General features: G+C 42.1%; 1 protein-coding gene across 8 annotated transcripts in view; it reads right to left on the minus strand.

Moving 5' to 3' along the window:
• Positions 1–27,329, minus strand: part of NFATC1 (nuclear factor of activated T cells 1) — a 120,410-nt gene that overhangs the window by 81,813 nt on the left and 11,268 nt on the right. For all 8 annotated transcript variants that reach the window (XM_080581018.1, XM_080581016.1, XM_080581020.1 and 5 more), the window contains exon 3: positions 18,591–18,750. In XM_080581018.1, the coding sequence (XP_080437144.1) occupies positions 18,591–18,750 (160 nt within the window). The remainder of the gene's footprint in view (positions 1–18,590; positions 18,751–27,329) is intronic.

Genomic DNA, 27,329 nt, shown 5'->3' on the forward strand with positions numbered 1-27,329 from the left:
CATATTCCTTGGATTCACTCGAACTCTGCTTTAAGATCCAAGTGTAGAGTTTGTCCACAAATAAAAATGAGATGGCTTGCTGCTGCAAAGGGCTAAGTCTAGGCAGAGGGTGAGAGCTGGATGGAAGGAGTGAATGAAAAGCAGCGGGAGTGTGTTTTATGTGGCACTTTCTAGGGCTGCCACTTGGACTTAAATTCAACAGTGCAGCAAAAGAGCAGCTGTTCACATCACGATGAATAAAGATCTATATAAAACCTCCAGCTGCAAATACGCTGCGAGGAATTATTAATCTTAATGTAATAGAGATGCTGTACACTCAGTCACTGGCTCAGAAGTCATTTCAGTCTCTATCCAGGGAAAAACAGCCTTCGTGGCTGCTGGCTCCCTGCACAGCCGTGAAATCTCCTTGTCTAAACAGCTGCAAGATGCTGCTCCCTATTTCTAGGAAGGCTCTTCCTCCTCCAAAATAGATGTACCTAGAAACCAATCCAGCTCGCGCTCCTCATAAAATCATTAGACTTATGAGAGTGATGCCCATCAGAGTAAGTAACAGAATGAATTTGTAAGTCCTGGAGACACCTTATTCGCTGGGACACTGGGAAATCACTACTGTCTGTGTGCCCAGCACACAGCAGGTAGAGAAGCAAAAGGCCATCTTCTATGACAAGGCTGAGATGTCCTTCTCCTAATCCTAGCTGTCTTCAGCCTCCCTTTTGGGTGACTAAATGCAGCCAGCCCTTTCCACACCACAGCTCCATCTCCATCACCTAACTGTGCAGCTGTGAGAGCTTCCAACACCTCCACACACCTCCCTGCAGGACAGGGCCAGGAGAGTTGTCCCCTGTGGAGGGAGGGAGGGGGAACCAAAATGAGGCAGTCCATTAAAATCAAGTTTTCCTTCTCCTGAAGAGACCTGTGCTTCCCTGAGGCAGCTGCAGCTGGTGCCCGTGCAGGACAACCTCTCCCCTGGACAGCTTGTGCTGCTGCACAAGCCACCACGGGCGACCTTTTGGGACTTCTTACTGTAAGCAGCCTGTGTGCATAAGCACTATGAAGATGAACAAATTGCAATTAGGGAAATTCCCACTGACAACACAAAGAGGGGATTAAAAATCTGGTCTCCTACTCAGGTCTCCAGCTGCAAGGTGACAGAAGCTGATCCTGCACAGGCTAAGTAACAGCATGCTTGGCTGAAGTCGCTGCGATTACACTAAGATCGGTTCTCTTTTTAGGTACCTGATTTTATACAGTAGCAGGAAACGCAACAAAGGCTTTGGGTGCAGGAGGAGGTTCAATGCAACAGCTCTCTCCCAGACACTACTTTATCCCTCAATCTTCTCAGCTTCCACTCATTTTTTTGCCCTCAGCATCTGTTACAGCTTTTGGCTTGGACAGTCATAACCACGGTCGTGTGAGAGTTAAAAGAAAAAAATAAATAAATCACAGGAGCACTGCAACATTAATTTGTTATACATTCTTAGGCAGATACCCCAGGTAAGCTTATGCTTGCAAACCCACTTTTCATCATGACATTTACACATCATTCATGTATAGAAAGCTCGCATTCATGCATGAGCATAGACTAGCCCTGGATCCCTAGGTGTATGTCAGGTGCAGCAGGCAGGAAGGGTTTTAAGACCTTCACCATGCTGATGTCTTCTGGAAGGTGCCAGCATTCATCCCAGTGACAGCAGGGTACTACTGCCATTATCCATCAGCAATTTCTCCAAATGCCTTTTTATCACTTGGTTGCTCACAAGTGCTGTGGAATCTGCATGCCTTTGAATTCCCACCCCTCTAACTTCAGGGGCCCAGCTACACCTGGAAGTTCTTTGTTTAAAGGTCAAAGCTTTTTGCTGTTCACCAAGATGAACCCTAGTTCACATGAGACAGGGGCAACAGACTTCTAGGCAAAATACCCCTGAGGTTCACAGACACCCATGGGACAGCATTAGACCGAAAGTAGTTACTTTCCCCCTAAGTTTTAACCCCTATTCCAGTGACATTTGTTTAAACTACTACTGAAGACACAAAGCTGGGGCTATGTTTAAAGGCTTTATCTCTGCAAATATTTGGAGAGCTATAAATACTGAGCCATATTCATAATACGGATATTGGACTTCATGTCCTGTTGCCATGAAAATTACTATAAATACACTTTCAAGTCTTAATTTCTCACTGCATGACAACTGATTTCCATGAACTCCTTTAAAAAGGCAATATAATTCTTATGTAAGACCTCGTACTATTTAATTAGGAATTGGAGTCAAAGGCTACAGCACAGAGCAGGAACTGAAAAGGAAAACTCGGTGATAGAAGCAGACAAAGCACACAGTGCACTAGCACGCCATACTGTTGCACGTCTCAAGTGGGAATTATAATCAGACAGCCCATGAGTCAAGCCCTGACTGCCTTCTCTGCTTAGAGCAGGAAGGGAGGTTGTCTGAAGGTCCGAAATAAACCTCCTCGCTTCTTTTGTGAGTAACATGATTACTGATGGCTTCTGAATTTCACAGTACCTCTGTCCTTTTATTTATGTAGAAGTGAATTAAAGAAGGAAAGCATATTAACATTTTATTTTATTTTTTTAAAATGCAGAGCGAGGATGGCTTTGCCAGTAAAGGAGGAGAGCTGGACATAGGGTGATCGAGTTCTCTCCAGCTCTGCCAGATAGTTTTTGCTTCATCACAGATACATGACTTGATTAGAGCAGAGAAAATTTCATAACAAGTTTTTATATATTTCCAGCCTGCTCTATGTTTAATCAATTTGTGCTTCAGCCTTCTTGTAAAATAAAAAAACATCAACTGTGCTATGTGGTAGAGTAACCCTTTCTTCACTGTGCTTCACAGCACTTCTCACCCCTTTGATTCTAATCCTCGTGTGTAATTTACACCTGCATTCCTTGAGGGATAAAACAGACTAATGCATTCTCTTGCTCTTCAGAGTCAGAAAAGTGCTGTCTGCAAGCATATGCTCTTCAAGGCAGGTTCTGCTTCCATTTTTTCAACCCCCAAAAATGTACCAAAGTGCTGTCATCCCATACACAACATTCATAAACATAGTCTGTGATTTCTGTCTTAAAGCAGAAAGAGCAATATGCTTTGCCAGGTCACCACACATCTCTGGTCTTGTTCCCCTTCCACAAACCGCCCTTGATCCACATCGTCCTAGAGCTCTGATCATTCTGCAGTTTTATCTGAGAGCACACCCTCCGTTGAAAGCATCTTAATGCAGTAATAAAAATAGGCCAGGTATATGTTATAGCTTAACCTCAAGGCCTTGGCCTCCAAGACAGTCTGATTAAACTGTGAAAAATTCTGAGAGATTGGATTCTACACTGTGAGTTGTTTGAGAGCAACGGTGATATCACCTGTTTTACAAAAAAAAAACACAAAACAAAAACTGACTGTGATATTTGCACCTTTAACAGAAAGAATTTAGCCTCTCAGCCTTTCAGTTTTGATAGAAACAGAATTTAAAAATGGATGTAGCAGACCAGATTGTCTAACTAACAAGCACAACACGAACAGCATTGCCCAACAGACCACAAGGGCTAAAACGAACTGAAAGACCTGTGATCTCCAACAGTGAGCAAATTAAGTGGGTATGAAAGTATCTTAAGACAAACTTTGTCGAGACACATGGACAATTTTCAAGCAATCAAATTAAATAGTCATGTTGAGTAGCATTATTTGGCTATTTGCAAAGAATTTCACACAAATACTGACCAGCTAATGTTTAAAGCTCAGTAAGAAATCTAAATAAAATGTTGCAAATATCAACAACAGAACCTGCCAATAAAAGCTTTACAGAGGAGATTATTTGCTGCTTAAATGCATGACACCTTGCTGCAATTGGTGTAGCAGGATGTGATCACACAACTGGGATTGGAAGAGGGTGCTGACAGTAACAGTCTCCTTCAAAGGGATGCATGATGAGCGCCAGTGACCAACACCTGTGCTTTTATACCCCAAACAGAACAGCATTTAGATTAATACATTGACATCAAACATGTGGCTCCAGCATGGGTTAAGTTCCAGGCCTGAGACAGAAACACCAAAGTCTTAAAAGCCACTATTCCTCCCATCATACTCAAGACGTACCTGGATACCTCAGCTAAGAAATAAATCTTGGTCCTGGATAACCGGTAAGATCTTAAAGCCTGCTAGGCCCAGTGATACCTAATTATACCTAACACATCAAGCCAAGAAGAAACATGGAACAGTCAAGTGATTCATGCCCTCAAACTTCAACATCTACAGGCTGAACAACCACAATGACTGCCTTGACTGCCTTCACAGCCCTCAAAGTGAAATTTGCACTCTGAAGGTGTGACTTACCTGAGCTACTTCAGATACTCACACCAGAATAAAATTAATAGCTCCCTACGCTCTGTAATGACAAGCTTTCCCCTAATGACAGAGAAAAAACAAGGCAATTAGCTCACTTGCAGACATCTACACTTAGCCAAATAAACCCAAAACGAAGAGTTGCCCCTGCAACTGACCTAGGACATAGTTCAAAGCATGAGTCTCAGAAACCCAGGGCAGTACTGCAAGAAAGGCACGTTACACCTAACCCAAAGAGACATGCAACAGAGCTTCTTTGAGAATATCCCCACAGTGGCATAGTCTGCTACAGACATAATGCTTTGCACTTCATTGCCATGCATTTTGGGCATTCACCAGTAACTTTTCACAATGCGGGTACAAGTCCATCAGCTTGAGTCACAGAATGGTTGAGATTGGGAAGGACATCTGGAGGCCCTCTGGTCCAACCCCCTTGCTCAGGCAGGGCCACTTCCAGACAGCCTCTGAATATCTTAAAGGAGGGAGAATCTGTAACTGATCTGGGATACCAGTTCTAGCGCTCAGTCACCTGCACGGTAAAGAAGTGCTTCCTGATGTTTGAACAGCACCCCCTGTGCTTCAGGTTGTGCCCACTGCCTCTTGACCTGGAACTGGGCACCAATGAAAAGAGCCTAGCTCCATCCTCTTTGCATCCTCCCTTCAGGGATTTATACATTAATGAGATCCCCCCTGTTTGAAGATAGGAATGACCGATCAAGTGCTTTCCTGCAGCCTTAGGACACTTTTACCAGCTGCAATAATCAATCAAGTAATGGGAGCCATCCTGCCATGTCTCCATGACCCCAACAATAAATACTGTATCCCTTCAACTGTACACACACCTCTAACTCATCATGTTTATTCCCCATACTGCGTGCATTAGTATACAGGCACTTTCGAGAAGCACCATTGCTCGTTGAGCTCCTAGAAAGAGCCTGGGGGATTTTACCGTACTGGTGCCTTGTAGGCACCTCCTTGAGTACATGCAAGTACTAGGGGTGTCCCTGCTTCAGCCTTGTTTCTGATGATTCTTTGATTCTTTCCCTGTCATATCACCCTATGCCCTTTGCTTGTTATCCCTTTCTGTCACTTTTCACAGGTTTGCTGGACACTCTCTCCTTCCAACATCATTCCTATTTTAAAGACCCCACTGGTCCCAGCAACACTCCAGATACTACCTCTGGAGCACACTGGAAATTCTGGAGGAACTTCAGGTACATTTTGCGTGGCTTTTTTTGCTGTTGTTTTAAAATTGGACTGCACGTTAAAACCATAGTAAAAAAAGCAAACCCAAGCAGTATTCCTGCTAGTGTTCATTTTTGTATTAACTTCAAACTTACATTACATATCTTTCTTATACAAAAGGGGAAAAAACATTTGCTAATAATTGGAGAGAGGGGAGGCTAAAGGCCAAATGTAATCATATTTTAGTTTATTTCATTGTACTCAAGACTGGAGGAACAGAAGAATTCTTTTACTCGTTAGATGATTCCCCCCAAAACATCTGCTGTTAACCACTGGGATTCCAGGTTAATGCTGCCCTGTGATTAGAGCAAACACATATGCAAAATCCACTCAACTGAGAGCTTCAGGGGCTTCATTTACACTAACAAAACTGCAGAACCATAGCTTACTGTCAGCACCACCAGTGTGTTGTTTTCCTGTTTGCGAAACCTCTCAAACATGCCTCCATTTCAACTACTGCTCTTGAGCTGACAGCGGAGCTATGTCAGTTCACATATTTTAAGGTTTTCCTCACAACCGGGAAGGATTAGAAAATGAGGCTTTGATGTGTTCAGGACATGTGCTTGAGATTACTTGTGTACCTAGATGCTAGCACATGTCTCTGCAAGTTGTGGTCTAAATTTGTTTGTCCCTGGCAGCTCTTATTTGCAGTGATGGGTGGAGTTTGTGTAAAATTCTACTACTATCTGCCATTTTATATTCAGTAATACTCTATAACCTATATTCAGTAACTATATTTTATTCTATATTCAGGAATATTATATTATTTCAGAATAAGTCCTTCAACACATAAGGCCCATGTAATGAAAACGTTATTACAAGAGACGAGGCTGAATATTAATTTTAAAGCCACTTGGAAAAATTTTGCAGGATTATTAAGAATTATTGATAAATAAATGCCATCCAAGAAATTAAAAAAAAAAAATGCCCATTCCATGCCATTTTATGATTTCCTGCATATAACAGGAGAGATTTACATATTTGATGTAGCTTATAAGGAATTCCAGGATGACAGATACTATCTAAATATCGTTACACGTATAAAAATGACCAAGTGGTGTTGTACTCTCTTTCAACCAAATGAAACTCCTCTGTGGCATAGGAGGTACAAGATCTTAATAGAGAGTTCTGCAAAGAGTGGCGGGATTTTTTGCTGTTTGCCTTTTTTTTTTTTCCCCAAGAAATGTTATCTTCTGGGGACTTATCCAAGGTGAAAAAACTAAGTTGACCCCTACCAGCTACCCTTCTTCAGCACTTCACAGACTTTAGACATGCTATTCCTCTTCAGGTCAATGAGAGTTTTACACCTAAATCTAACCTTGCGTGATCTGCCATTTTTCTCTGGTGTTTTTGTTCTAGAAATGCAGGCACTTAGTACATATATAGCAGTGAAACTGTATTAAAAGCCACAGCAGGTGGAGAATAATACAGCCCAGGGAAGTTTTTGTTTTTGACTCTACTCACAATCAAAGCTATGCGCAAAGCACAATGAGGCACAGTAAATAAAGACATTTCACACAGACAAGCACGAAAATCTTCCAAAACAAAGAAAATTAAATTATCTTTCAACGAAAGAACACACTGCAGTGAAACACTAAATGAGCAATTCTAATTAAAAACATGCTGTGAATCTCCTACTCTCCACCAAGAAAAAAATCTTGCTGATGTTTGTGCATGTACAGCCACCCTCTAAAACCAGTCAAGCAGCTTTCAAGCCAAACAACGCAAGACACAGCATCCCAGAACTGCAAAACATATTGAAATTATTCCCATAGCAATCATAACAACAACATGCCAGGCTGGGATCTGCAGGGAGGGGGTGGCTCGGGCTGCCACAGCTCCCCACTGGCCCTGGTGCTGCCCACTGCACCCAGCACAGGGCGTGCAGTACCCACGCAGCACCCTGTCCCCCGCCCCACTGCTACCTCCAGCACTCTGACGGTGTATGCAGCCCTTTGGTCTCATCCAAAACACAACTCCCATCCCCACCGTGCTCGTAAGCCAAACATTTACGTATCCGTGCGCACGTGCAGGAGAGCTGCGGAGCTGGCAGACCTGGCCCAAGGCAAGCACGGGCAGCCACTGCACAAGCTCTTCCACGTAGCTCTGCTCAAGCCTTCTAATCCCAACATGCTGCAACCATCTCGGGCTCAGGTCTTTCTTGTGAAGGTGCTAAACCAAGCTGTGGCCTCAGATGAACACACTGAGATGGGAATGAAAACTCCAGACAAACTCTTTGCCTCTAAGCTGGGTTAGGGTTTCATGCACGGCTCAGTTTTGTGCAACTCTGCAGAAATGAAATGCGATCCCTCTTCCAACCCACCTCCTTTTATTTATTTATCTGTTTGCACAGCCACAATATGCTGTGGGCTTCCCAAACACTAGCCACTGTCCTTGCACGGGCAGACAGCCAAGGGGACAGGAATGTGCAGCTAATTATGCACAGCAAAGATGGACAACCCATGCTTTATGCAGAACACGTATGATATGCTGATATTGCTATTTTGATGCAAGTATAGGGACAGAAATCAGCTAAATATAGCAAACTTCAGTGACTGATGTAAATCACAGACTTTTATGACATGAAGAAAGGTGCAGTTTGCCCAAAGACAAAGGAAAGTAATGGGAAGATTTTGTGAGTGATAAGAAGTTTGGTTTTGTCATCATGCCTGAATTGCTATCAAGACACCCAAGTAAAAGCTTCAAAGATGCAGAGACTTCATGCACAAATTAGATGTTGACAGGCATGTGAGAAAGTCAGCATAATGGCAGCAGAATGAAAAGATGTGATCATCTTTAGTTGATCCCAAAATCAAAGGGACTGAGGACAGAGACAGAGGAAAAGGAGTATTCAACTGAAAAACAGCAGAAGGAAACAGGAACACATGGGGGGGGGGGGGGGGAAACCTGCAACTAGTGTCCGAAATACATCAGATTTTTAAGAAGGAAAATGTAATTGATCTCCTGAAAACTGGCAAGGAGGTCTGCAAGAGCACAGCACAGATTCTGTGGCTTGCTCCCCTTTTTTGTGCCATTTTCAGGTAGTTGGCAGTTGCATATGCTCATGTGTGATACTCTTTTGTAGCTCTGGTGCAAGGCAGTGAAAGTGTCTTAATCCGTATTTTGCAGCTGAATAACCTGAGTGACATTAAACAACACAATTAAGTGCCACTTTATCAGTGCATACACATTTGGTAGAAAACTTGTTAAGCTCATGTTAAACATTTAATCCCACTTTATTAAAATTTCAGAATGTACTTATGTGCTTTGCTGCACTGTAATAAAAAGATCACTTTGCTCAAACCCTCTTACATTTTTTTCTCTTATGTTACACAGAATTGTACCATCAATATTTATGCACAAATAAGACTTCAAGTGGCAAGGGAGGAACACTTTCTGGCAAGGCCAACAGGAATTTTGCTCTTGACATCAGTGGGATTAGCATTTGGTGGTAACACCATGTTATCAATGCCACAAAGAGCAAAACTTGTTGACGGGGACTTTGGTGTATGTAACTGAATTGCAGAGGAACTCCCCAGAATGTAGCAGTGCTGCGCCTGTAAGTGTTGTTTACTGCTTTTAATGGGGCTCTACTTGAAACCTATGCAGTAGACTTTTAAACCCTAGTGTACATAATGTCTGCATGCAAACCAAAAGCAGGAGTTCCTCAGTTTTACTGGGTATTGAAACATTAAAAACAGGTGTTAAAAAAGCATATTACAAATCTGTCTGCAACCTGTATTATTTTTACCATGTGCGAGTAAATTGATCACTAGCGTGTTTCAATTGTTTCAGTGAAAAAAATGCAACTCCTGCTAAATTATTTCTTAAACATGTGGAGGGAGGAGAAAGTTTATTAGATTTTGCTGCACGGACAGCATGCAACATACTTTACTTATGTGTATTTATATAGCAGGCAGTGTAATGGATCATCTCTCTTTCAAGGCACGTATCAAAGAAGATCTCTCAAGCTATTCTTCACGGGGAAAGGAGAGATAAACCCCTGCTCATAATGAAAGCTGCAACGTACTTCTAGAGAGCAACTGAGTAATTTGACACCATATTTTCCACTGATTCAGTCTGTTAGTTGGAACAATGACTGATTAAAATGGAAAATCTATATTATAACCACATATACTGACATTCCACATTACCAAGTATAATACAGATGTGATTTTACTCTTCTCACATACAAAAATTAAAAACTATAGACCAGAGATTATTCCAGTGGACTTACATTGGTGTGAAAGTGATCTGAAATATGAACTGGCCTCAGTGTATCTTCATATGGAATGAACACAATATAATTTTTGTGATATAAGTTTTATGTAATTTGGAGTACTAAGAAGGGAAAAAAAATCATTTGCCCTGAGATATTACTTTCAGGAACAGAGGACAGATGTCTAGTTGCTGAAGCAGACTTGTAAAAAAATTAATCACTTGCCTCATGCAGGTTAGCAGCATTTGGCAGGTAGGTTAGTACAGCCCATAATGAAGCATCTGGCTTTTGGTAAGGCTGCATTTTAATTTTAACTGTGTTTCATTTCAGCTTTTGGGCCCATGTACACGTGCAAAAATCTGACAAGTCTGGAGCAGATTTGCTGCTTGGTAACATTGGTGTAGAGCTTCTAAATTGTAACCAAAACTGCAGTCAACTGAGTCAAGTCGTAACTGTGGCTTATGCCCAGACCAGTGCCTGAGGTATCTGCAGAACCTCCCTATAAAATCATTTTAAACCCAGTCCTCAACCTCTTACCCATTCACTTTGTATTTTCTTAAAAGCAGCCGAATTAACTAAGTTTAGCAACTCCTAAGCATATGCTTGAATTAAGTACACTATGCTTAGTGTGGGGCACTTAGCAGGAGTGCCCCAATACTGCTCTGAATATTTTTGTTTGTTTGGTAATTTGAGGTCTGGTAATTTGAGGCAATTAAAAGGTCTACCCATATTGTATTCTTTCTCAGAAAAGCAGGTACCTACTGTAGCACTACTGATAACCTCTTCTGGCTAACCAGATACGTTTGCAGCTCCTTCTCAGACTCTGGTAAATTAGGACAAGAACTACTAAAGCTCAGAGAAGTCTTTCCTAATTTTGTAACTCTTATCACTTCTGTGTCCTCACCCTGACACATGCATTTTCAGTGGAAGGGTGCCTACTACCACAAATTTACTAGGGAAAAAAAAAAAAAAGGAAAACAACAAAAAACACCAATTGTCCTTGTGAGAGAGTAATCACTATGCAGATGCAGGGACCATTTGTTAACATGAATAGCTCAAGCATTTGAATAATGTTCCCAAAAGACAAAGATCTATTAGAGCATGAATTAAGCAATGGCTAATTTTGTTTTTATATTATAACCATATTTGAAGCTTTCAAATGCGCCACAACCCTCAAGAATTTCACTGGCTGCTATTTTTCTCTTCTTGTATAATTTAAGCTGAACCATTTCTTTCTAATACTTTTTTAAAAGGAAATATTAAAAAGAACAGATCACGACAGAGGTTCCTGTCTCTAGCACATCTCAACAGTGAGCACAAAGAAAGGAACTGGGAACACATAGCTCTGCAAGGGAACTTGCAGCAGTTTCACCAGCAGGATGAGAAATGCCTTAGCCTAGCTGCTGCAGCTTGTGCAGATACTTTCCTAGTGTACTGCTGCAAAGAAATTGCCTATGTCAACCACTGATTATATTCACTTTTTTTTTGTTTCCATCTTCATTGAACACCACCCACTGGCAGATACTACCAGGCTGACAAAACACTTGCACTTCATTTCCTTAGGTAGAAAAAACAGGGAGGGGTAGGGGGCAGATTTTTTTTTTTTTTTTACATTTTGCTTTAGACCAGAACGCTTGGGAAAAATGGAAATGGCAACTTCTAGAATGAAAATTCAGAGACAGAGCAAGAGACATGGCATTTGCAACTTTTAGCAGAGGTGATGCAATATTAAGTAGGTGAGAAGAAGGGGTGGAAAGAAAGGACAAGAAAAGCATAGCTCTCAGTCAAGGATGAGTCCTGATTCCTCCCTGGAGAGCAGCAATAAACTTTTTTGAGGTACACTTCCAAAATAATGATGAATCACCCTTTCAGAAAACATTCAGGAAAAACTCCTGCACACTGCGATCAATTCACTGAGTGAAACGATGCAGCATGAGACCTGAATGAGGCATAAGAAAAGAAAGACTTCTATTTTAATGTTCCCGTTTTCCTTGGCCTTACAAAGACTTCTATCACATTCTTTCTAGACATTTAGGGGGTGTGTGCAGCTCGTCACCAAAACCAGCCAGACAAGGGGAGCAGAAAGGATGGTTCTGTGCTGGCTCTGTGTGGAGATAAAGATAACTCCTCTGCCTCCTTGCTAAGTCTAACCGTGATGGAAAATATCCACTCAGCTGTGTAAAAGAGGTACCATGGAAGAACAACGGCATGGTTTGCATTTTATCAGTCACTGCCAGAGGACAGCTAGATGATGGAGCAAAAGCAATGCCACCAAACTCCTTGTCGCAAGGGATGAGGCAGAAAGGAAACTGGGAGAGTCCAAGAACGAGGGAAGCTGGGATATGATACCATCCTCCTTCCAGAGGAACGGTCAGTGAGGCTGGAATGAAGGCAAACCTAGGAAGCTGTGCTGAATCCTAACGGCTGGAAAGCCTGATTAAGTATCTTGTTGTCCTAACAGACGGGACATGTTCTGCAGTGTCAGTCAGGCTGAGCGTGGGCGAGGTATCATTTCTAAAGGAGTGCAGAGTGCATCCCCTTGAGTGCTGACTGGTGGAAGTTTAGTTTTTCACTTGGAAAGGGCTGTTGCTCCAAAGAGCAGAGGCCTGTCCCCAGGACCACTCATAAATCAGAGCTGAAGTTGCATTTTCAGGGTCATGAAATCCTCGCTGGCTGACAGAAACACACTTCCCAGAGTGGCTCCTGTCTGGACTTGGCCCTTCCTAGACAGCCTTATAGGCTACCTATATGGCTGTTCTTGAGGAGTTACTCTGTGGGACCAACTTTATATGAAATACTGAAAAAGAGAAACTCCCCCCTTCCCAAAATAAGATTTTCTAATGATGAAAAGCCGTGATAAAAAACTTTCAACAGGCTTTCTTCCATTCATTGGATTTATAGAAGTAATAGCAGCCTTAAAACATCTGTCAAATCACTCTGCTTTTCCGTTTTGATTATCTGTCTGCTAGTTTGAGGTTAGTTTTAACTATACACATCCAAGAAGTGAGAAAGTCATTCAGCTTAGATTTATTCTTAAGAAGTACCGGCTGTCTAAAATCAGGCTATAAAATGTAGGCTCCCTGTCTGGTTCGTTGTACGGTTGCATGGCTTTGTGCTATTAATTGCAACCTGGCTAACAGGTGCTTGCTAGTGTCTTTATATTCTCACCATACGAAAGCATTATATTTCCATCTGGATAAAAGGGTGATGCTGTCTTCTATAAAGAAGCCAAAAAAAGCACAGAGAGGAAGTCCACTGTGGCACGGTAAATTGAATCATTGCTTACTAACATGAACATGGTCTCTTTTCTGCTCTGACAGATTAAGAGTGGTAAGGAGAAAATGATTAACATGAATTTTTCCACATCTAGTCCTCTTGGTCAGGTGTCAGACAGCCATGAGCTGGACACACCGCTTCTTCCTCAGGCTCCCTTGACTCACCCAACAACGGTGGCAACCCTGTCTTTTATCACAAACTCACAGGACTCAGGGTTCCCTACCAAGAAAAGTATTTGCACACGCACTCCAGGTATATGAGACCTCCCATACTATGTGCTTAAAAATTAACCACAAGCTTGCTCTTGCTGCGCATCGTCACAGCATTGCTGTGAAGGACTTGCCCTGCTCTGCCTGGAAGGGCCTTTCTCTCGGGTTCCTTAGCCCTTCATCTCCTTCCTGTCATCAGTTGTGAACATCTCTTTCCTGTCTTTTCCTTTAGCTCTCAATTTCTCCCTTCTCCCCATATTGCTGGTATAACTGTGCAGCTCTATTACCTCATGTTGTCAATTATTTGTGAAGCAGTGTGCATGAGAAGGGCTATATGAGACTGTGAAGTTCAACCCTAACATCCCAATTTGAATGCGTTTGCATTCTGGACTGACTGCTGCCCCCTGAAGTTACAATGGTTTGATATTCCCTAGGGGGTTCACAGAAGGTATTCATAGCTCTTGAGTCTGAAGCTGAAAGGATTTAGGTACCAGCAGTGGCCAGTGCCTGGACCCTGACTACTTCAGCTCAGTATCCAAAAGCAACAAAACCAACTGACCCAAGGGAAGCAAACAATAACATATTCCATGTGTTACAGGAGTACACGAATAGGACTGAGCCATGTTGGTGCCTAATTGTGGTGATGTGGAGATGTACAGAGATAACAAGTGAGCGATTGCTTTCGCTAAGAGTTAAATACCTGTTAGATATCAGCGGATATAAAAATCCCAATATATGCCTCAGAGCCCTTTAAAATTGCACCCAAAGCACCTAACGGAGATCTTCTTGAGAAATGAGACAATCCAGCTGTTTTGTACAGGTCTCCTGACACAGACTGTGTAAATCAGCAGGCAAATCTTTTGTTTTGCCTATAAAATGAGGGAGTTCAGGCTTATCATCTGTTCACAAGCTCAGATCAAATTCCTTATTGGAGCACACAAGACATATGTATATACACAGCCTATACCATCTCATTGCAAAGCATGTGGTACAGTGAAAGGCAAGACTGCATTCGGTGTATCTTCAATATTAACTTTTTCAAGAAGAACACAAATCTGGGCCAATGGTGGGTTACCTAGATAACAAAAAACAAACAAACAAACGAACACCAAACCAAACAAAAATCCTTATTTTCTTCCCTTTTTCTAACTGATTTATCTATCTCATGTTGAAGCTGATCTTGGAGAAAATTCCTGGCATATTTTATGTCAAAAAATTAAATCATAATCATGACTTTTGAATATGCTTACTTGACTATTCTGTGCAAGTGAGTATTTTCTTTCACCCTTTAGTCCAGTCTTCTATGGGAGTAATTCAAATGATTTAATTAAACACGCTTGAGTACTTGGATTTTATCTCACAGATATACCACGCCCTGCCTGTAAAAATTCCATCTCAAGCAGCCAAAGTACTTGACTTATTCCAAAGATGAGTTATTAATTAGAATAACTATAGACCCTATATTTATAATCTGGTGCCATCATTCCCCCGAGATCCCAAACTTTTACTTGCAGATCGCTTACGCGCAGCTGAAACAGAGCCATCCTTGGCTGGAGCATAACCCCTACCTTATGCAACCACTCATAGCCACTTTTAAAATAAACAACATGAGATAGATTGAAATGGAGGAAATTTTTAGGATGTTCTGGATGTAAACCCCTTGACTTAAGCTCACCCCACTTAAAGTACAACTTTAGCTATTTAACTTTTCTCTTTGCGGGTTTCCTGTACTAGCCATTCACTGCATCCCACTCCATTCAGAGCAATCGTCATCCCAACCATGTATTCCTGCACATGCTCCGGTGCCAGCACAATGCTAGCAGGCCTGATTTCATTCCCCAGCATGGTCTGAGCCCCAGGCATCAGCCTCACCTGGCACTGCATGCAGTTTCCTGATGCTTATGGCCAGCTGGGGCACCAGCTCAGCTCTGACTCAGAGGGGAGAGTACCCCAGTCTGAAATCATCAGAGGCAATTATAACCAGCAAAATACTTCCACGAGCCAGCGAATAAAAGCCAGTGCCAGCCGTGAGCTCACCAGCACCGCTCCCCGGCACCTCTCGTTTGCCAATGCTCTGCAGCATTTTTAGCTTCCTAGGTGTGCTGGCTCACCACACTCTCAGAACATTTAGCAATCAAGAACAGAGATATCTCAGGGCTGCCACAGCATCCAAACATCCACAGAGGTAAGCGAAAAACATATGAGAGACAAATATTGTGTTACAGGACTCACCAAAAACCCTCATGAGCAACTTTACACTCCTAAACACAGAAGGGAGGGTGCAGCCATCCCACAGAAGGATATTCAAAGGAAATCCTGCTGGCATGAAACAGGCTGGGAGGCAGCCCGCAGGTGTCCCCAATGAGCAAGCCCCAGGCAGCTGATGGACGGATGGTAAGAAGCAAGTGTCACCTCCCTGCAGCAGGCTGGGGCAAGTCCATGCTGCCATAAAAAAGTCATATGCCTGGAGGAGCTGCTAAAGCCAAGTTAAAAAGTGGTTTCCAACCCCAGACTTAATGTCATACCCACAAGAGATGCCTACCCTCTTACACTGCCGATCTCCTCATCCTTGCCTCAGACACCTCCTACTCCTGGGCTCTTCCAACTCCTCAAGGAACAGACAGAGCAGCAGCAAGGGAGCTACTGCCTAGAAAACATGCTCCAGCTGCAGAGAAAGCAACCTCCCGACAATCGGTGTGTAGTTTTTGCTGAGGAACCATGCCACAAGCAGCAGATGCTTTTTAGATTTTCTCCTTCTCTGTCTCAGCATGCCCCAGAGATATGTGGAGGTATGAGTGTGAGAAAATCTTCTGTCTGGAAAGCAGGATCCAAGGGTGGGGGAGCTTCAAATGGAGAAGGCAGGAAAACACCTCTTCTGCATTTTCCTTATGTTGAAAGAAAGGGGGAAGACCTTTGAAAAAGGCAGAATTTAAGCAAGCTCCCCCCAGAGCACCAACACAGGGAAAGACCTGACCGGCTGCAAGGGTAGGAGGGAGGAAATAACACAAATGGATAGTGTGAGAGGTCAGAGCAGTTTTATGAAGGGCTTCACTGAGTCAACACAATGGAAAACACTGGGAAATACTCGAGGAAAAAGTTTGATCTAAAATCTCACACCTGAAGATACTGCTTGAGCTTACACATGGGTATTAACTTGGAGGTTTGGGATCCTCTTTGTATGACAGTGGATTGAGTCAACCCCTTGACCCAAACATCTGCAACACCTGGAAATACATTGATTCAGAGCTGCTTTTTACAGCTTTTGTCAGTTGCAGAATTATCAGAAGTTACTCCCTAGATGACCTCCTCCTTTATTTATTTTATATATATATATTTTATATTCATAATTATAGTATTTTATATATATTTATATATTTTATATAAGTATTTTCTTTTTTGACATTCATCCATCCAGCTCTGGTCTAAGTCAGAAGCTTTAAAGTATTTCCTCAAACAGATAACTCTGGCTGGGATGACGATATTAATATGGAGAAGCTTTTTCTGGCCCTCTTTTTCTGTTCTTTTTGGACAAAAGTATGTTCAGGTTGTAGTAAATGTACAGGAAAATACATTAATTTTTATTAAACCGGTAGAGTCAATTGACATGGCTAGGACTGACTGCTTCCTGCCTTTCCTCTAATGCCCTTCTGCAGCTTCCTCTCCTTTCCTCTCTTCTGACAGTGTTTGTGTTTGTGGAAGTAGCACACTCACTCCCTACAGGCTGGGATGGGGGATGACAGGGGAAACGTCTGGACACATTTAGTCCAATTAAATGTTGGCATCACATTCAGTCTTTCCAAAAAGCACGTAGGAAACTTTAAATGTCAGGCAGGCCACTGTGAATTGATGCCTCCCCGTTTACGTTTCCTTGCATCAAGCCACAAACAGAGTAGGTATTAATTGTCGTCAAGTGCACGGCCACAACCCTCTCTTTAATATCATTCATAAGTGTTCTGCTAAAACCTTCAGTCTTTCAGCAGATCGCTTCCGTAATCCCATGTCACTGATGAGTTTTGGCAGAGATAAAGAGCAAACTCCATTTGCCACTACAACTCTCCCTCACTTTCCCTTTTTAGCTGTTGCACCAGTACACAAAATCTGTAACGGCATTCCCTGCTGAACGTCACTTCAAACTGGCATCATTCCTCCGAGCTACGTGTTTGCTAGCAGGGTTTTCAGGCAAACAAACAAATGCACTCTGCACGTGTGGTCTGCACACCGCCTTGAGCTACCCCAGCCTTTCAAAACACCACTCTTCCTACAGAAAGGTTTGTGGCATGAACCCAAGTATCCCAACCACAGAGGCAGCTCATGCCTCGCTCCCACGGATGGTGCCCTGACACCTGTGGGGTCTGCTGCGGGAGGGAAGTGGAAATACCTGGGGTCTGCTGCACAGAAGGTCACAGCCCAGGCAGAATGTGCTGACACTAACTTTGGGGTGAGGAAGAAGCCACCATCGAGGGACATGGACAGCTGGCTCTCTCCCATTACTTTTTTTTAAAAAAACAAAAAACACAAAATAAACAAAAACTAAATCTTGTTCTTCCTGCTCCTAAGAAAAATCCTTTAAAAATGAGTGACACTAGTCCCATAAATTGATTAAGGGTCAGTTTGCAGTGTTACTAAATTATATGCTTTATATACAGAACTGAAGAGTTTGTTGGAATTCATGAAACTAGACTCAGACCTCAGATACTTTTCAAAGCGCCTAGAAGGGCTTAAGGAACTAAACAGAAAAAAAAAATCAAGAAGCCTCACTTTGCACAGCATTCACTGCAATATCTAAACCAGCGACGTAGTTCCACATTACCACTATGGCTCTGCCCTCCAACATGTGTTCACAGCTTTGATTAGATCCAACCACAAGTTAAGGACTAAATGTACTGAGACACGTCCCCAGCTGATTTCAGTATAAACTGCATGTCTGGAATGTGACTTCACAGACAGGTCCATGGTCACGGCATTGCAGCTAAGCATTTCCTAAGCTGCACATTGATGCACGGACAAAGCAGATATGCATTTGTGCCGTATTCACATTGATAGAACTGCTGAGAGAACAGTCAGGAGAAGGAAAAGAAGAGAGCAAATGGGTAGTGTTGCCATATTTGTAATAAAGGCTTGGTCCACCAAGTTTTAAAAAAAATGTACTGCACAGGCATACTCGCATGCAGTAACCTTTGAGGACAGGAAAAACCTCCCATCGCTTTTCAGGTTTGGAGAAGATACAGTGTTTACCACAGAGTGCCAAGACCAACAACCTGTGTGTGCTTCCATTACACATTTTGGTACCTGCACAATCGGGTGGCCCCCAGCAGATGCCTTCACAGCCCCTCGGCTGCCTTCTGTCTCGTAATGAGCTCGGTGGTGGGATTTCGGCTGCACTTCAATACGCAGTTCATAAGGTCCCGAGTGAGACGGCAGCTGCCAATCAAGGGCAGGCAGGGATGGGCTATAATGGAAAGGAAAATATATTAAAAATTAACATCAAGTACACTATCACAAACCACAAGCATCCAGCACTATTACTTTAGAGACCATGTTTCACAGTTCATCCTTCACCATCTTACATTTAAAATTTCATCAATATAGATAATGCCACGACATAAGTAATTTAGAAGGTAATGGTTATTTTATGAAGATTGAGTGTATTTGATGGCCCAGATGCTATCCAATTTGTAAACAAAATGGAAAAACGTTAAGACGCTGCTTACAAACATCTTAATATATTGATTCTTGAATCAAAAGGACAAAGGTAGGCGGAAAGATGCAGAGGAATTTCAGGGAGAGTATTTCTGTTGTGAAAGAGAATGCCAAGCCAGCTCTGGAGAAGTTATACATTTTATGAATCTAATGGATTTCAACAAATCCATTTTAGGTGTAAAGAACAAAAAAGCCATTTCCCAGCTTTCTTCCAAACATACAAACAAGTCACAGAGTCTCAAAGTGAAGCTGGTCTCTCCCTGGTTCACACAACACAAGAAAGCAAGATCTGAAGTCAAAACTTGGTTACAAATCCTACCAAGGATGACGCACAAGCCAGAAGAAAATCCAGCTCACTCTTCCGGCTCTGTATTGACTCAGCAATTAGTGAACTATTAAGGACTCATTACTATCACAAAAGTAAGCAGGCCTGACAGTATGAAATGGTGGGGAAGTGCCATTCTTAGAAACCCACTTCCAGAGTAAAACCACACTTGAAAACACTGTCAGGAGAGTTCGTCTGTAAGAAAAGCCAAGCTGGTGCTCTGGGGAAAATAAAAAAGAAAAGAAACAAACAAATATTTTTGAAACAGTGTTAGGCCTGATACAAATTTATTGACTTTAAAATTGGCTCAAAAAGCTTCATAATGAAAACACTAATTTTATGCCCAGCATGTATTTCTTCTTTTGGTAAATTCTCCTAACCAGGGTGCCCTTCAAAAGCCATTGCAAGTAGTTAACTGGCATAGCTGCAGCTCTTCCATCAGCCTTCATCAGCCTGGAGAAGAGGATCATCATGCGGGACAGCTGTCCTCAGCCCCCCTGTTACCCCTGGATGCAGGATGACCCCCACACAGGACAGCGGGGTGACCACGGTGGTGGGCATGGCACTGCTCAGTGCCCCAGGCTGGATGGCACTGCCAGCCATGGCACGGGGCCCAGACACAACAGAGGGCAGGTGAGCAGGTTCAGGGGCTGCACAGCTCCTGCTGGAGGCCGAGCGGAGGCTGGCTGTCTGGAATTCACTGCACTGGGTGCATTTATTACAAGCATGTATTCAGCTGAAAGCTGAGTGCTCCACACAGCACCACTCCAGCATGCTGGTGGTGGCTCCATGGGCATTACAGTGCTCATATCCCCCAAAGCATCTCCACTACCTCCCACTGAGGGCCAGAGGCTTTAACCACTCGTACCCACCACTATAAGTAGCACCACAACCATACAAAGGAGGCTAGAAAGTGCATAAGTCTTCTCAGGCTGGGGTGTAATACCACATGCTTTCATTTAATTTTATTTTTAACGTTTATCCAGTACTTTATCACCAGCATATTTCACTTGAATCTGCTAGTGCACAATGTGCATGTACGTGCACTCATGGGACTTCACATGGCGTCAAGTTTCTCTACATTACCCTTCTTCACTGCCTATAAATTTGCCAGTTTGAATGACTTGAGTGCCTATGGACAAGCACTACTTGCACTACAGAAATTACCCATTTCTGCAACAAAATTTGAAGCCATGCTATGGACAGGGCACCTGACGATAAAAACACTGCACCAACATGGCTCCCTGGGTTTCTGTAGCACATTTATAATTTTATAAACGGTGGCTGCTTACACCCAGCTGATACGGACATTATTTCATAGCCACGGACTACATACGTACTACTGCAGCCTTTGGGGGCAACCAAATGGTATACTGAAGAGGAGGTATTAGCACCTCTTGCACACTCTTCAGCTATTAGACACATACCAAAAGACCCAAGAGCAACCTAAAAACTGTAGACAATTGGCTATTGCATGAAAGCCACTTCTCTTTGCCTAGTGCATTAGGTGCACATTCTTTAGTCTGAAAAATTATAAAAAAAAATAAAAAGGACAAACCATATTTGACTAATGATGAATGACAAAGCACAGCAAAAACAGCTGTGCCTCTTCTGGTGATGATCAGCACACATTTTTAAACAGATGTTTCTGTTTTTAAGTAAATTCTCACTTGATGAATCTTTTTTTTTTTTTTTCCTGAGGACACAATATCTATCACGTTGTTAAAAAATTAATATTAAATTAGAATGGACTACTCTAACTGGCAGCACATAGTCCTCGAGTGAAGAGAGATATTTTTTAAGATATATGGAACAAAGTAATAGTTCCATAACTAATTAAATCTCTTAAAAATTAAAATAAACACTTTCAAATCAGCACCTGAAAATGTCAGTATAATAAAGCTGTAAAATTCATATTCTCAAATAAAACCTGAAAATAAAATACAGTTTGTTGTTAGTCTGCAATCTATCATCAAAATTCCAAAATACCACCTGCTCAATTATAAATTGACAATTAATGACAGTTTTCCTGATAAAGGAAGCGGAGTGATGCATTTAACAGTGTCATGGGTTGGGGCTGTCAGAGCTATTTCCTATGTTAGGTTATCTTCACCATGCACTTAATTTCCTGCAGCTAAACATGGTTAAAGGAAAAAGCCACCAAGCAAATAGTGTAGGGGTAAAACAAAATCTGGTTGCTGCAAACAAATCTTATCAATTTGAAAACTACCCCAACTAGTGAGCATCACGTGGAGGGCAGATGAGCTGCTCCACTAGGAAGGGGAGGGAGGGAGAAGGAAAAGATCTTCGCACAGTCTTCATATCATATATACATTAGTGCATTTCCCTCAGACTGAATTTTCCACCAACTGCATATCTGTCCCGCTCCTTTCTACACTGTAATAAATTCCACTGTATTCATTCAAAATGCTATAATGAGGGATGGTTATTTCAAGGCAGGTTCACAAAAACTGGTAGACTGTAGAAAACTCACTCAATGTAACTATGTCCTACATAAATCAGATTACAAAACAGATGAATAGTGATTTATTTTGCATACACCAGATACACAATATGATTAAATCAAAAACAGATTATCCAGTCTGGCTGACTTCTGCCTTTAGCAGAAAGATTTATCAAGTTACAGGGAAAAAAAGAAAAGATATTAAGCAGCACACTGGAATATAGACAAGGAGGAAACAAAGCCAAAAAACTTCTATTAAACTTTGCAAAGGTGTTTAAGCCCCATTTTCACAATATTATTATGCATTCAGGAATGAAATTGCCTTTCTCTGCATAAGCTACTAGATGCCAAAGGCCACTTGAAAAAGATTTGCAAGCATTTTTGTCCTTAACTAGGCTGTTATGCAAAAGGTGTCAGAACAACTGCTGGTCTCACACAGGGGACAAACCGTTCTGCTTTGCCAAGTATCACAGCGTGGAGTCATCTGCCAAAGATAGCTGCGTGACAGTGGCAAAAGCTGCTGCCCCACAGAGCAGAGTGGTAAGTGTGTTTCAACACCTGAAGTAAAGCAAGTGGCTTAGGAGTGTGGCTGAGCCTCCTCCACTAACCTTATTTTTACTAAGAGGGCGTGTTCCTTCAGAAACAAAAGCGTAAGCTTGAGAAACCACAGGGCTGCTGAGGCTTTTACCAGGCTGCTAAGCTTGCCCCTGTTCCAACCCTGCACCAAATGCAAATATGGTTACAATTTATTACTTATTACACATCTCACGTGAAAGTGGATGACTGTCGAAGATCCTAGGGTGTTTTTTAGAAGAGTAAGGAAACAACAAGGCTCCCTGTAAGTCCATGCACTGGCTTGTGATCTGAGAAATGCATGTGCTTTATATTTTACCTGTGAGTTAATACGGGTAGACATTTTTTTTTAATTTCCTATCTGACAATTGAGCAATCTGGCTGCAAACTGTTAACATACACGCTGTGTCCCACCCCAGACTTGGCTGTGTTTCTCTGACATGTGGAGCAAGTAGCAACTCCACCAAGTTCATGCAGCACTTTGGAATCCCTCACGTTGAGATCTAAAAATGTGAGTTGTCGTAATGCTTACAGATAATACTCAGCACAACAGTCCTGAAAGTTAACATTCAGAGATAGATTTGCATAGGAAATTTTTCATTTGTCAACTTAGAGAAAGAACAAGAAACTACTGCCGTAGGAATGGCAGGAACAAGTGGCTTGCATCACATCTCTGCTTGTTCCGAATTTAGTATCACACAGTGCTAAAACGAGCTTGTGAAGGAAGGCCATCAATAAGAAGCTTACAGGGGTGTTTGAATAACTAAAAAGCAGTCAGAAGAAAGCGTGGGGGGGATTTAAATCAATCAAACAAACAAAATGGTTTACTGAGACAGGCTTCCAATCAGACTTCAGCCTCACAGTACAGCAACCCAGTACAGTCAAAAGATTTTAAGAGATTTTTTTTTTTTTTTTTTTTTTTTTTGCTACAGGGTGGCAAAACCAACTCGTTAAGTCTGTAAATGCCCCCATTCCGCATGAATACAGCAAGAAAGAGAAAAAGGCTGGAGATGTTGCGGGCTCTTCCCTGTCCTCTCCCTCTGTTCCCCAGTTAACAACAGCTAGCCCCAAAGAGATGGTTACCAACACACAGCCACAAGTCCCCGCTTTACCGGGTCTTGTCAAGACAGCTCAGCATTTGCTTTGTCTGAGGAACTTCCTCTGGTTTGCCATAAACAAAGAAGTTTGCCATGAATGCACAGGTCAGCAAATCTCGTGTTGCTGCACTTGTGACATCTTAAGATAGCTGGGGCCCTTTTTCATCTTTAGAAACCCCAATTTTGTGAGAAACTCAACTTCTCCCCAGTAAGGTTGTTCTCTATCTTATCATCTGGACCAAATCATCTATTTAAAAACAAAACCAAAAATACACAACCATAACAAAAAAAAAAAAAAGTGCACCCAGAAGGTCCACAAATCAAAAGAATGTGGGGAAAAAATGTAGCACTTTAAAATCATGATTTTTAAAGAAAATCATGCAGTTTGGGGCCTCAATGGATGATTTTTGTATGCTTGAGTTTCATACTGTCACAGTCACAAAAGTGGAATCCAAAAAATCCACAAAAAATAAACAAGCCCATTGATGCAGATAAAAGCCAAATGTGCTTTTGAAAGTGGCAGACAGATATCCAAACATACATTCTCTGTGTGCAAATTACAGCCTCCATATGTAAAACTACATGTTTCTCTCTGTGGTTTCAAGAACATATATGTATATTTTTGAGGCTGAAAAGGAGACTGAAGCTAAAAAAGTGTGGCTTTCAACTGTTTAAAAAAAAATAAACCATACAAAAAAATACAGTAGAGAGCTTTTACAAACCACCTGGAACTGGGTGTCTATTCCTGGAAGCTCCTTTTCATGTGGCAGACCTCAAACATGCCATACACCTGACCAACAAATCCAACCACTTTTCTTCCCACCTCCCCCCAGATACCCTACATCTAATTAAAATTAAAGTGATACAGGCTAACACACTTATTGGATTAAACTGTTATTAAAACCGATATCAAAATAAAGTTATTTTGAGACTCAAAATAACTACAAAGCATATAAAGAAGCCGTTACTTTTCAATGAGTAAGAAATTGGTTCTAGATTTCAAGTTGTGTTTGGTCAAGTAGAGCAGCAAAAGAGGAAGACATAAAAAAGGCATAAGATACTCAGAATCTGGCATTGTCATGAGTGCCAATCCTTTCTGCTAGAACCAATAATGATTTGGGACATGCTGATGAGTGGGTGAGAAATAAAAATAGGATCTTAGTCTCGGAAAGAGTTACTAATACCATGCTGTCAGTACTGTCTCCAAATCCAAGCGCAAAAGTCAAACTCTGTACTTCCATCTTGCCTTTGACAGAGCATGAAAAAGTGATGTATAAATATCAGAGACAAGAAAGCAACTGATCTAGCCATGGTTTGAGAAACACGGAGTATCACCTGCCTGTAAAATAAATGGCTGATGGAGTGCTTCTTCTTGTATATTGAGGTCTGGAAGAGGCACGATTCCCATTGTCACCTCACGGTTTGCTCCAAAGCTTCTCATGCTCATCTCTACTTGGCCTCTCAATATCTTCTACACCAAAAGCCTTGGCCTTAGGCCATGGACAGCAGTCAAAGCACCAGGGACGAAGTCCTAGCTGCACTGGTAACCCTAAGCAGCCTGCCTGCCTAGTGCTGTCCCCGTCAGCAGGGCCAGGGCAGGTCCTCCCACCCTCTCTCACGACCCTCAGCACCTACACGCTGACTCGTGCACAGGAATCATCAGGTCGTGCTGGTAGCCCTCGGTGGGCATCTGCCAAAACCTGCTCTGAAGAGCCCACAGCTGGTGGATCTGGGATGAGCTTCCAACCTGGTATGCCTCACATTCCTCTTAAGAAATCAGAAGAAACTTGGGGCATGAAAAGACAATATTTCTGTTGAGCCAGGCATTACTTTCTCTACTCTTATTATTCCTCTTTGTCCCAGTACTTGAAAAGCTGAAAACTGATTTGAGTTTTAATTACAATAAATGAAAAACTTCAATTTTAGAGATGATACAAAAAAACACTGTTTCTCTTTTAGACTAATGCCTGCCATAAAAACACAGGAAAGGAGACAGCCACGCACCCAGCTCATGCTGCTGGAGCTTATTCCCCAGCAGGGAAATACAGGGGAATGAAAGGCGGGGCGGGGGGGGGGCATCAGTGATTTTCCAAGGCACGCTTGCTTTTGATGAAAATGTAATGCATATTCAGGAAGTGACAGAGGAGGTAATCAAATATGGTTATCTCAAAATCATTATGACCGGGTAGATTTTGGAGCCTGAGTTGTTTGTTGGAACTTACCCCTAAAGCCCCAGCATTTGAAATAGAACAGATGTGTAAAATAACAGGAAAAAATTCCAGATCTGTTGTGACAAATTCTTAACCAATTTTTTTGGAAAGATTTAAAATAACATAGTTTCTGTTGCGTAGGCTGTGATCCTGTTGACGTCTGTGCTCAGTTGCCCAGCACTCTCATATACATAAAACGAGAGGTATTTTTGGTGGAAGGAAGCATGGTCAGTGTATCTGATTGGTAAAATAACTTAAAATCACATTTCAACAGTAACTTCCAACTGCCCTAGAGCACAAGTTAATGAGATCACATGGAAACATATTGTGAACCAGGAAACATATTTTATATGAGACCAAAACAGTGGAAAAAATGTTAAATACACAATGTAGTGGGGCTCTGTTTTGTACACTTCACCTTTCTTGTTTGTGTTAGCACACAGGAATGCTAGGTTGCCTTCTCACTGACTACATTAAAGTGCCTACAGGCGACTCTCTGCAACAGAAAGATAAAAATGTGTTTGGTCAAACTGTCACATTATTGCCTGTGCAGTCTTTGGCAAAAAAAACAGCCAAACACAAAAGCAAACGTCCTGCCTCTCCGATAAATTCAGACTATTTTACACCTTTGGTGGGAGAACACAAATGTTTTTTTTGAATACACAGGACGGCTCTGAGGGATTTACTGGGTGTGAAAAGATCCCATCCCTGCGCTGAAAGACAGCAAGTGCCCACCTGTGGGTGGCTCCAGCAGATACAACAGGACGGTCACATCTCCCAGCACTGAACTGGGCCAAGGTCCTACCAAGGAGCTGGGACAATGCAGAGAGGAGTATGGGAGAACAGTGAGGATGAGGAGGGACAGTGCTACTTGTTGTAACATGAAGGGCCACGGTCCACGGTCCAGTTTTTGTAGGAAGCAGGTAGCAGAGAAGTGCTGGGTGGAGACAAATGGTTGGCAAGGTTGAGAGCCAAGGAAACTATCACTAATTAAAATATCGCAGCTATGTGTCCACATCTTTCATGTTGGCAAAGACAGTTGTGCTGTTAAATGCAAGAAGCCGTATGTTCTTGAGGAGGAAAAGGAGAGGGACTGCTATAACAGTCAGGGACTGGAATAGGCCTGTGAACGTTTGGAAAGCCAAACTCTTTTTCTGTACCATGTGGCACTGTATATGCAGTCTTAAGACTTCAAAATAAAGACTGTAATTGAGACCAAAAGAGAAAGCAATGCATGTAACTCAAATCCAGGCTATTCTTTGTTCCTTTCTACCTGGAGTCCTCTTCTGATAAATAAATGTGACAAGTATTATCAGCTTACAAATAAGGTTTTCTTCTTTAAACATAAAAATGGTGGAGAAAGGGAGAAAAAATAAAATTACTGTCCATTGCAGACAGAAAAAGAAGACTGGTATGAAGCTTTCGTATAAAGTTTCAGATTAAGTAAGTGCTGAAATAAGTTGTAAAAGAAACATATTCCTACCCTGTTTGTATTCACTGTCTGTAAAGCACAAATGTAAAGTGCCCTGTAACAGCACAATAACAGGAACATCTCATAGCCCTGCAGCAAAAACATGTTAAGACATGATGAACAACTTCAGTAAAACCTTGGTTTGACGGTACCCAATTGTCCTGCTGCCTGTCAAGCTTCTGAATACC

Source organism: Anser brachyrhynchus, assembly GCF_964034855.1.
Source record: "Anser brachyrhynchus genome assembly, chromosome: 2".
NCBI lineage: Eukaryota > Metazoa > Chordata > Aves > Anseriformes > Anatidae > Anser > Anser brachyrhynchus.